Source organism: Benincasa hispida, chromosome 5 (assembly GCF_009727055.1).
Source record: "Benincasa hispida cultivar B227 chromosome 5, ASM972705v1, whole genome shotgun sequence".
NCBI classification, from domain to species: Eukaryota; Viridiplantae; Streptophyta; class Magnoliopsida; order Cucurbitales; family Cucurbitaceae; genus Benincasa; species Benincasa hispida.
Genome location: NC_052353.1, coordinates 997,896 through 1,010,246, shown reverse-complemented (window position 1 = coordinate 1,010,246; position 12,351 = coordinate 997,896). Strand labels below are relative to the sequence as shown.

General features: G+C 28.1%; 1 protein-coding gene across 1 annotated transcript; it reads right to left on the bottom strand.

Moving 5' to 3' along the window:
- Positions 1-1,830: 1,830 nt before the first annotated feature.
- LOC120077149 (probable glucan endo-1,3-beta-glucosidase A6) lies at positions 1,831-4,699 on the bottom strand. The gene is made up of 3 exons (XM_039031052.1): positions 4,451-4,699; positions 3,073-4,371; positions 1,831-2,507 (listed from the first exon to the last, which is right to left on the bottom strand). Exons 1-3 carry the CDS (start codon positions 4,503-4,505, stop codon positions 2,464-2,466), a joined length of 1,398 nt encoding a protein of 465 aa, XP_038886980.1. The 5' UTR covers positions 4,506-4,699; the 3' UTR covers positions 1,831-2,463.
- Between the last annotated feature and the right edge of the window lie 7,652 nt (positions 4,700-12,351).

The following is a 12,351-nucleotide window of genomic DNA, read 5'->3' as shown; positions in this document are numbered from 1 at the left end:
AGAAGTGAAATACATAGTTAACTTGACAATATTTATTGTAATTAAAATAAAAAAAAATGATATATATAAAGATGGTTATAGTAGTAAAATGAAGATACAGTCAACATGAGATTCAGTAAACTTATGTCTCAAAAGGGGATCCAAAACTTTTGAGATGCTCTCCATAAAGACATCCTAAAATGTCTAGGAATCTTGTAAATATTCGAGTATCTTAAATTATCTCAAAACAAATTGGGTAATCCAAATGTCCACTCCAAGGGAATGATTACCATGAAACAAACGACCTCTTAGAATGTTAAAGAATCAAAGGAAAAAAAAAACCAAAACAAAAAAAACAAAAAAACAAATTGTGACCATCATGCTTAACAAACTTTTAAAGAAAATACTTGAATACTACACAAATAATTCCCTAAAAAAGTAGGTTGAGCAAGTTAACAGGAATAAAACCAAAATCAAAACCAAAAAAGAAAAAGAAAGGAAGAAGAAAAAAAAAGAAAAAAAAAAGATTCACGAGAAAAACTAAAGGTTTAACTTAGTTACTTAGAGAAAAAAATTATATTTGCAATCCTAATTTGATTTTGTAAAAATTAATTTAGGTAAAAAAAGAAAAACTCTTATTTAAGGTGGAGTAAATATTAGTTAGTGATAAAATGTGACTTAAAAAATCTATTTATTTAATGTGAGGTAGATATCATAGATAAAATGTGATTATTTTAAAAAAAATCTCTTTATTTGGTATGAAGTAGATATTAATAAGAGATAAAAAAAATATATTATTTGTCAAAGCACGACGTAAAATATTATTTAGAGATAAAATAGGATGTTTTTTTAATTAATTTTGTCCTTATTTAAACCTAGAGAATAGGTTAAGAGAAAGCTATTTTGGGCAATTTTGTTAGTTTTGAAAAAGATACGCCACACATAACAGTGTACGACTAATTATTTAAGCTAATTTTAGAAGAAACCCTTAAATAGACAACTCTACAAGAAATTAACCCCAAATTTAACCATTAGCCAAATTTTGGGAAACTTATAAATAGGGAGAGGAATGAAAGGGGAAAACCAACAAATCATCCACAATTCATCAAAAAAATAAAATAAAAAATAAAAGAGAGGAGTAATTTTCGTAAGAAATAAGATGAAGTCGTGGATGATATGTTTGATTTTGGTTAGCATGGTAGTGATGTCCCAAGAAGTTGAAGCGGAGAGAAAATATTTTCAATTTTTGAATTGCAATCAACCTACGCCACCTCCATTTTGCCAATTTATGAGAGAGGATAAGCTTTCCAACCCATCCAAATTCGATCGTGGTTGCTCAACTATCGGCCATTGTCGCAAAGATATAGAATCCAAGACCCCACTACCATGAATTTCAGGGTGCATTTAAGTATTTTTCTTATTGTAAAACACAATTTTAAGGTCTGTTACATGATATATGTATTTTGTTCCATTATCTAATAATATATCCTCTTATGTCACTCAAGTTTCAACTCTCTATTTCACCTCTTATTCTTCTCACAAACATTTTCCATGTCAATTTATATCCCTAAACCAAAAATTAAATTATTGTATCAATTTAAACTCTAAACTAATAATTATATTAATTTAAATCCCAAATTTTTATGATTGTATCAATCTAAACTCTAAACTAATAATTATATTAATTTAAATTCTGAACTTTTATTACCTTTAAATTTTTACTAGTGTATCAATTTAAACCCTAAACTTATCGAAATTCATAATTTAAATTAATATAATTATTAATTTAGAATTTAAATTGATTAAATCCAAATTGATATTTGCCCTAATAAAGTAAAAAAAAACAAGAAAGAGAAAATAGCCGTTGGGTTGCATAAAAACGGCCGTTGAAAAAGTGTTCCACGCGTTGATGAAAAAGACAAGGCACAAAAGAAGACAATAGGGAGTGGAATTAGTCAAATTCTACATCAAAAAAATCGGTAAAGTGATTTGGGCGCCCCATTTCATTCTCACCAACAAAATAAAATAGTTTCTACCATTTTTTTTTTCTAACATCAAACCGATTTTAGATTAAATTACAAATTTTTAATCCCTATAATTTTTTTTAAAAAAAAAATTAGAATTTACTTAATACAATTTTAAACATTAGAATTTAATTTTTGTGATTGATAAAACCTCATAAGTAGTAATTTTATAGAATTATTTATGAGAGATTTATCAAATCATATAAACTAAATTCTAATTATAAATTGATTGACTAAATTTTAATTTTTTTTCTAAATTATTGGGGTCAAATTTGCCATTTAATTGTTTTGTAATTTTTCCAATTCAGCCCTTCGTTCACTGATATTTTTAAAAATTAAAAATAAATAAAATAAAATAGAAATGGGATGCCCAAACCACCCTCCTAATTCAACAATCAAAATTAGAACTTATTTATAATAAACTAAAAATTAAAAACTAAAAAATTGCGCAATTACGTTATTATCCTTGCAACACTACGCTCGGGAACTTGCATTTTCCATAACCTGCAAAATAAAATTGGAAGGTTAAATGTATAAAACTCAAAAGAAATGAAAATATATAGATATACTAAAAATCATCAACAATAATTGGTATCGTTTCTTTGAAATCAAATGCTCAAATTTTCATTATACTAAAAATGTCAATTTTACATGTAGTTCATAACAACCGTTTAGGTCATTAAGTTATTATTTTTATTTCCGCGAGTGAATATAGCAATTGAATGTTACTTGAAAAAAAAATCATCAACAAATGAATCAACCATATCCAAATATGTTAATAAAATAATTATTTAATAGCACACCAAATCAAAATAAGAATGACATAAAAGATGAGTAAAATATAGGGAGTAATTTTGAGATAGATAAAATTCCTATCTGCTCTAATGAAAATAAAATTTTTGTACTAATTTCGAAAATAATAAAAATGATATTAATTATTTCAGAATCATTCTTGTTTTGATCTAAAATCGATTCTTTTTAAGTGAATATAGCTCGACATATACTATTTTATTTGGGGTCGGAGTTTAAATTTTATAAAAAATAAAAATTAATAATAAGAATAACTTACTTGGGTCTTTGATGGTTTGAGTTGCCAAGCCATTAAAGTAACAGGTCCCACCAACCTTTCTAAACTGGGCCCAGTATGAACTAAACGCAAAGCTCGCATGTCGTTTTAAAGAATCCGGTTCATAACACGGACCGCCTTTCCGGATCGGTTCACAGGTTTTATTCCCCTGCGAGCAAGCATACGATAAAGCCCCAACAACGTCACTCATATTCGCCCCCTTCCCCACTACGCACCAAATCTTCCCCTTGTACGGCTCATTAGTTTCCGCCGCCGGCAGCGGCTTAAATTCCGTCTCCGGCGTGGAACCACTCAAATCCATCTCATATACCGCCGTCCGGTTCGGATACAACAGTCCGAAATGCCTCTCCGTACCCGGGCCCGGTTTCTGATTCTCATTATACAAAGAGAATATAATCGTCGGCAGGACCCGGCCCGGTCGAGCCGGTGTACCAACCGGTGGCTTGGATGTGACCCGTTTGACGATATTCCGGTTGTAGACGGCGGCGTTGTGAATGCTGGCGCCGATTTGGTCGTAATCGCCGCCGTTAGGCCAACCAGTTTCGGCGATAAAGACTCGCACATCGGGAAACCCGAGACGTTTCATAGCGAAAATCACCGAGTCCACCATTTGATCGAAGAGATTCGTGTAAATCAAACCCGAACCCGGATCCGAATACGTGATGTTCTTCGATTCAAACAGAGCATAATCGAGTTTGATATTAACCGAATCTATTGCCCAAGGAAAATACGGATACACATCAAGGAAGAAGAACGATTTCGTCCGGTTCAGAAACTGCAACATCGGTTTCATAACTCGCTCAGCAATATCCGCCCGGAAAGTCCCGTTCGATGGCGGAAAAGACGATTGAAGAACATCCATGGCGGAGGATGTTCCGACTTTCACTTTACGAATACCGTAAGTTTTCAAAGAGCGTTTGATTCTGCGCATCGCCGGTACTAAACTGAACCAGGTTTCGTTTCCAGTGGAGGAAACGATTTCGTTTCCGACGAGGAGGTAACGGATTTTGGTTTGGGGGTAAAATGGCCGGACATTGGTCCGAACCCAGTCGTCGGCGAGATTTTGGTTAGAAGAAATGTTGATGATGAGGTCGTTAGGGACCATAACAGAGACTCGCAGATCGGTGTTTTTTAGGGTTTTGAGGATTTGGGGATTTGCATCGTAGATTTTGACGATTTGGGCATTTAGGGATTTGATTAAATTGACGGAATCAGACGGCGGAGGGAGGTTGTTGCCGAGCTGACCGTAGTTGATTCCGACGAGGCTGGAGATTTCTGCACCTGCAAGAAAGGAATGAGGAGATAGTTAGAGAGAAATACAGAAATGAAGAAGAAGGAGAAGAAGGGGATCGAGGTCTACTTGAGAGTGAGAGGAAAAAGAATGGTAAGAGTAGAGAAAGGAAGGGAATCGCCATTGTTGCAGAAGAAACTGAGCAACAATGGTGGAGATGGAGGATGATGATATAGGAGAAGGAAGATGAGTGCGTAATAGGAGACTTAGAGTCAATGGCTCGTCGAGGACAAAATTGGAATATTTTAGTTTCATTTGGATAAGCAACCCTAAATAGAATAGATCGCCACAACGTAGTTGACAGATTATTACGGTTTCATGTTCCAGAAGAAGATTGTAAAAGTATATCAAATTTGCATACTTGATCATTAGATGTATACAAATCTTTTATTTTTGCTATATACTTATTTTCTTAACGTTTCAAGTTTAAATATTCATATTCTACATTTGTAGCGTTATGGTCATATTGTAATACATTATCGATCGAAAGACATTTAATGTATGTTAGATCCATAAGTAAATATATTTATTTATTTATTTGATTGATTTCTAAACCATTAATTTAGTATCATCTTTACATTTTAGATTATATATTTTTTAGACTCTGTGAAGGTTCATATCTACTACATTTTAAATTTAAATTTTTTAAAATGTACTATACACATTTTTATGTTTAAAAATAGGCTAAAATACTACTTTAATTTCGTCTCTATACTTTGAAATATGTTACATTTTAATCAATGTACTTTCAAATATCTAAATTTAATATACTTTTGATAAATTTTAATAATAGTCCTTAAATAGTTAGTTTATTGTTGAATTTAAAAAAATATATCTTTGTTAATCTTTCCTCTATAAAAAAAAATTAAAAATATACTTGCATAGTATAGTTTATTGCATCTAAATCGTTATCATTATCATTATCTAACCAACCTTAATAAAAGTTAACTTTGAAGGACTAAAGTTAAAATTTATTAAGAGTATAGAGAATAAATTTGGACATTCAATAATTAATGGAGTTACCTTGAATTAAATCTAAAGTATGCGAATCAAAATGATATTTTAACTTTGATATATTATATATAATGAAGGTGGTTAAATTTCGACATTTGAAATATGGGGAAGATGTTATATGATGAAATCCAATGTATTTATTTTTTTATAAATAAATAAAACATAAGTAAACAATTATTTATTGTCCTTTGAACTTTCATATAAGTAATGATTTAATCTATAAACTTTGATTTCTAATGAGCACTTTCAAATTAATATGTAATAATTTTCATCAACCTTAATTGTTTAATTTTTATTATACAATAACTTCGTCTTTATAATTTCTAAATAAATGCATTCATAGTCGTGTAGGCGACCTAATTAAATTGTAATAGTAGTTTTTTCGTAGAGACTAAGTCGTTACAATTAATAAAAGTATAAATAATGAATTAATATTCATTAAAGTTTAGAGACTTTAATAGTTTCAAATTTAATCACAAACAAAAATTTAAGGACCAAATTATCAATTTTTATAAGGTTGAGGACTAAAATTGATTTTTAAATTACAAATAAAAAGGGAAGGGAATTGGGGCCATGTGCATATAAAAAAGAGAGTAGGAGAATCTATGCTGAGTGAGATGAAGTAAAAGCACAAAAGTTAAATTGGCCAGATTGGATATTTATTTATGCTCTTTCCATTTTTTTTAATTTTTTTTATGGAAAAAAAAAAGTATTTTTATTTTTTCAATTTCAATTTCATTAAATTAACTGAAGACCAAACTAAAATAAATAGTGCATTTGAGGAGTTCAAATTCATAAATAGTTCATTATTTTGATATTATTGGTTAAATAAATAAATAATTTTTCAAACTAAACTAAAATGTTGTCATTTAAAGATGTTTGAGTTAGATTCCTTTATAATAATTAAGATGTTTAATTTAAACAATGATATGTTTCATATGATATTTTAATTTGAAAGAAGACGTTAATTGACATACCTACGAAAATTTAGAGTTTGAATTATATAACTCCAAAGCAAAGTTTAGCAGGTGTAAATTGAATCATTTTTTCCCTTAATATTATTGTTGTTATTTAAAATTAAATTTATTTTGACATTTTAATGTTAAGTTTTGGAATTTCTTTTAAACTTCTTTTACCTTATGTTAAAACTCGGTTTTATGTACTACTCTAGTACTATAAATTCCCTCTTAATGTCAAGCACGAGTAATTGTATTAATTTTTTATGATAATTATCGTGCATCTCTCGTTATTTTATTTGATAACAAATCGATTTCTATTTTAAAAATATATATATATATGCCCATACATATTATTTCTACCAAACATTTTTTTTTAATTCATTTTCTACTACTATGTTTAAAAACCAAGTCATGTTTTGAAAATTAAAAAAAATGATTTCTTAAAATTTTCAAAATTTAGCTAAGAGTTCAAGTATTTCTTTTAAAAAATAATTTGAAATGAAACAATTATCAATTCCGATAACAAAAAAATTAAAAACGAACGTTTTCACTCAAAGTCATAGAGGTGTTATTTTTAATAATTATCCGTTGGTTGTTACTATTTATTCAAGTTTAGGTTAATGTGATGACAAATCCATAACAATTATTTAGCATGGTTGTTATAACTAATTTTTGTTATTAAGCATATAAAAGCCAAAGTTTTTTATTTTTTTAATTCTATATGAAAGCCAATGTTATAAAGTGGCTACTATATTTTGTCATCCTTTAAATAATTTTCCTCGACGACATCTTTTAGAATTATTAAAAAATAATTGTACTGTTTAAGCAATTCATGTGCACTTCCTTTTTTACATTTATGATTTTTATTTTTGATTAATTAATATATAATAAAAAAAAAAGTTTCGACTTGGCTCTTTTTTTCTAAGGAATTTTACGATGCATAAGATTGAAACTAACTACAAACTAAACCTAAGATATTTGATATAGTTTAGATTTTATCGAAAAATTGATAGAACAAATTCACGTCAATTGGACTATGTTAACGTTAGCTCATCCAGTCTAGTTGTTATATGAAAAATACCAAATAATTATAGCATTATCATCAGTATCCTCATTAAACCTACAAAATTGATAGATTTCTATGCAAATTACCCAAATTTCACGATCGGAATGTTTGTTGACCCATATTCTAATACAACACAACGGTGCTCTCACACATTTGAAATCTTAATTTCTTACTCTCTCATGCTTGCTCTCTCACTCACACTTGCCATGCCGCTTAAAAAAAAACGTTAGTAAGTGGTTTGGGGAAAAAATTAATTACTATTGTAATACCAACTTCTTTAATTCATTATTTGACACATCATTAAATGATTTGTTTATTTATTTCGTGTATTCCACATAATTCTTATAAGCTATAATCGTGACAAGTAATGAATGAAGATAATATGAAAAATTTTCTATCGTGATTTAGAATATCAACGAAAACATTATTCATATTTTCAAAACCTTAGTCAAACAACATTTTACATGAAAATTGGGACATCTTTTTATAAGATTTGGGCAGTGAAAAGAGAGGAGGGTTTAAAAAGTAGGGAGTAGTGAAAAGAGAAAAGGGCAATTTGGGAAGAAAAGAAAAGAGAGGGGAATTTAGCTGTTAAAAAGTGAAGGGTCACCGACAGGTCAGTTTAAAGTCTTTTCTCTGCAGCGACAGACTTTGCCTTCTTCAGCTTTCTTTCTTTCGTAGCCTATGTGCCTCGGCCGCCGCGGATGCTTCAGTATCCGATGCATTTTTTTTTTCTTTTTTGAGAAATTATTTTTCAATATTTATATAAAGTAATTATTTTTCTCAAAACAAGAAGAAAAAAAAGTCATAACTAACAAACAAGAAATGTTTTGACTTTGAAATAAAGGCTCAAGTGCATAAGTTTTGTCTAAATTTCTTATTAGTTAACTACCAAACATGTCTAAATTGTTTGTTTTCTAATATTTTAATAATATTATCTTTAAATATATATAAAAAAAACAATGTAATTTTTTAGTTACGTTTCTTTCTTTTATGTTCAACATTTTCGTCGTCTCTTTTAATTTAAAAATTCTAATTGATTTTTATTGGAGAGAAAAATCTTAGCACTAAAATTTTAAATCTATCACATTTATATAAAAGTGAATGAGTTGAGTTGTGAGGTTGAGATTATAATTTTCGATCTTATCTAAATACAAGCAAATGTTTAATATAAAGGAAGTTTTTTTAAAAAAAATTATGGTAGAATTGAGATCTATAATTATTCACTAAAATAATGAGGAAAAATTTTGTTGTGATGATGTGGAATATAGAGAAGAAACATCATTAAATGAAAAGGAACGAGGAAATGAAGGAAAAGTGAAAGGAAAAAGGAAAGGAGGGGAAGGATCATGTTCGCCGTAACACATATAAAGCGGGTGTAATGTCGTCAAGATAACGTATCCAGCCTTATCTATATACTACAGACCATTTAGGTTATCACTTAAGCATGATCTACCTGTATGTCTCCACATACATGTTTAAGTTACAATGATAACCTTGGATATTAGTTTATTGATTTGTGGTTAATACAACTAAAATCTCACATATTTTATAGACAAGGTGAATAAAATATCATATATTATTAATTATAGAAAAGTTTGTTCCTACAATATTTACAAACTATAAGACCCTACGAGATTTAGAGCATGACCTATAACCTAGGTCATCTATTTCAATAAATACATCATTATAACGAAAGTAAGTCAACCCTCACTCTCAAATCTTAAAGGTTAAAAATCACTTTTAATCCTTAAACTTTCATAAAAGTAGTAATTTAGTCTATGAACTTTGGTTTGTAACGATTTAGTCCATAAACTTTCAATTTTATAACAATTTAGTCCCTAAGTCTTATTATGTAACGATTTAATCTTTATACTTTAATATTTGTAATAATTTAGTCCATGTTGTATAAATTAGTGGGTGAAGATTTAATGAGATTTATTGGCTGAATAAATTGATAAACTAATTAGAGACTTGATATTGTAGGATCGGTATGACAACCCTAGAAGGGGATGAATAGATTTTAATCAAACTAATTAAAAAAATTTCTTATTGTGTGAGCCAAATTAAACAAATTAACAAACTTTTGCTAACAAGTACTTTAAACAATAAATTCATGCAAATAAATTTAATTCAAATAGCCAAATAATTAAAACTAACAATCACCCAATTTAATTACAATAAAAATATTGTTATGAGATATGTAAAGATCAATTCAACCAACCTAAATAATCATTGAGCAATTAATTCACGGAACAAATATTGCAATTAATTTCATGCAATAAAATATAACAACAAATTAATTTCAAATTAAAGTAGGAGAGAGATAGATAAATTAACACCGAAAATTTTATAGTGGTTTAGCACAACCGACCTACGTTTACTTCCCAAGCTCCTATTGAGTACTTTACTAGAAGTCTTTGACTCTTTCCACGGCTTAGAGCCGAACCGCTACAACGTTCTTTTTCCGGGCACAAGAACAAACCCAATTCTTTCCACGATTGAGTATCAAACCATTACAACGACTATTTTTCGGGATCAAGAGCAACTCTTACAAAATATTTGTAAAAATAAATAACACACTTGACAAACTCTATACAATAGTGGATTTACAAATTGTAACACTTAATTAATTCTCACAATACATAAGATATCTCTCTCAATAATTAAACGAAAAGAAGAAAAAGAATAGCAATGGTAGTTTTGAGTTATGGAGGAAGTGTAAAATTGTTGTTAAAAGTTTGGAGAATAGGATGAGTTTAAATAGTGAGGAAAATTATTGAAAACCACGTTTAATTTGGTCATTGGATCTTGGAAAAGAAAAATCAATGGTGAAGATTTTAAACTCAACTAGCCGTTAAACACAAATAAAAGAATAATATAATATTATATATGTTTTAAAATTATTTCTTTTAAACCCGCAAAAAATCAAAAGTCTATCATGTGTCCAAAACTAGCTGATAGACACAAAGAGAAAATATTATTATTATTATTATTATTTTTTAAATTCATTTCTTTTTTAAAATCAATTCAAAAATCAAAAGTCCGCTATGTGCCATTACTCCTATGCTCCAAGTGGCACCTTTCAATTGGTCCACCTTAATGAGAAAAATTCTACCACATCATCAGCTCAGAAATTTCCGGTTAAGCTTTTTTGATCATATCTTCTTCATTTAAACTCTGATTTAGGTTATTCAAATTGTTTTGGAACCGTTGTTCCGAGCTCTATACAATGGACATTTCAACACTCCAATTGTTAATAAATAAAAGTAGGTTTGTTATCATCAAAACATTAATTAATGAATGAATTCAAATTGATTAATTTGAGATTATGGGTAAAAAAACCAACAAATATGTTTTTATAAAATATAAAGTCTACATCATAAAATAATAGAAATTGACATATAATTTTAATAAATCTATTTATATAAGAGATTAAATAATTATGAATTTAAAAGTACAAGGACTAAATTGTTACCTACTAAAGTTCACGAACTAAATTGTTACAAATTTGAAAGTTTAGGGACTAAATTATTACTTTATGTTTAGAGACAAAAAGTGTTTTTTAACCAATCCTAAAACTTTCACTCTCTCACTCTCTAACTAAGCATCGGAGTGTGACACTAGTGTGCAGATTTTCTTTTGTTTTTCTTTCCTCTAAATAAATTTAACGTTATTGTTACGTGAAGTCAAAGTCTTTTTTTTTTGTCCAAATTATGGCATCAACAATCTCATTTTACTTTCTTTAAACACTGATTATTATTTTAATTCATCTTCTAAGGGTTCGTTATAGTTTTTAGGGTCAAACTTTTAGACTGTGCTAGAAGACAACAATTAAATTATTTTTAAAAACCACATTAAATATTATTATAAAAGAAAACCCCATAAATTCCGAGGAATTACTTATATAATAATACGATAATCGGACTCGAAGTTTCGCGCTTCGCTTTTCGTGTATTGACATTCGCTAAAGCTGGATTTTGTTTTCCTTTAAAGTAATACTAAAATTTATATTTAATTATTAGAATACGCTTATTTTATTCTAATTGTATGATTTATTATTAAATAATGATTTAGTTGTTGTTATTTTATTTGATGTTTCAAAGATGATATACTATCTTATGAGGGTTTTTTTTTTATTTGAAAAGAACGATTTTTCAAATAGTATTCTCCCATCATTCTTAATGAGGAGGTTTGACGGTAGTCTTTCTTGTTCATATTGTTCGTGTAAAAAAATTATATTATTTATATACTAAATTTGATTGAAGGTCTCAAGTAAGATAAAATTGATAAGAAAAATTATAAGACAAAAGATTGTATTATTTCTACCTACATTCATAAAATACACATCAATTTCTTCATTTTTATATTACTTTTAAGGAAAAAAAAATATTTTTGTCTTTAGATTTTATTTGATCCCTAAGTTCTAAAATATTACCTTTTTTTAGTTTTTTTTTTCCTTTCAGTTTCGAATTTGATTCAATTTAGTATCTTTTTAAAATCTTACAATTTAACTTTTGAAAATTGAGTTTTGTTCCAATTTGGTTTATAGGTTTTGAGAGGTACATTTTTAACCTCAATTTTTTACTAAATACTTCACATTTAGTATTTAATGTTAATATCTATTAATTATCTCAAAAGAATTAAAATAATTATAATGAATTAAGTTTTACTATTTTTTCATCACTACTAAAATTAATTTTAAAATTCCATTTCATATTTAAAAGAATTATTTTACAATTTCACCAAATATTCATTTTTAATATTTAAATGATAAAGAGTAAGAGATATATATATTTAAAGATTAGCGACATAAGAGATGTGTGTTTTCGAATCCCTCTATCCATATTGTAATAAAAAAAAGCTTCAAAACCATTAAACTCTAATTTGTTCTCGAAAATATCTAATTTAATTTGGTTGCTAACTATATT

Coding starts and splice junctions, on each gene's coding strand:
- LOC120077149 (XM_039031052.1), bottom strand. CDS start 4,505: ATGGCGATTCCCTTCCTTTCTCTACTCTTACCATTCTTTTTCCTCTCA. Junction 4,372..4,450: donor CTTTTTCCTCTCACTCTCAA/GTAGACCTCGAT, acceptor CCTTTCTTGCAG/GTGCAGAAATCTCCAGCCTC. Junction 2,508..3,072: donor TCAAACCATCAAAGACCCAA/GTAAGTTATTCT, acceptor TTTATTTTGCAG/GTTATGGAAAATGCAAGTTC.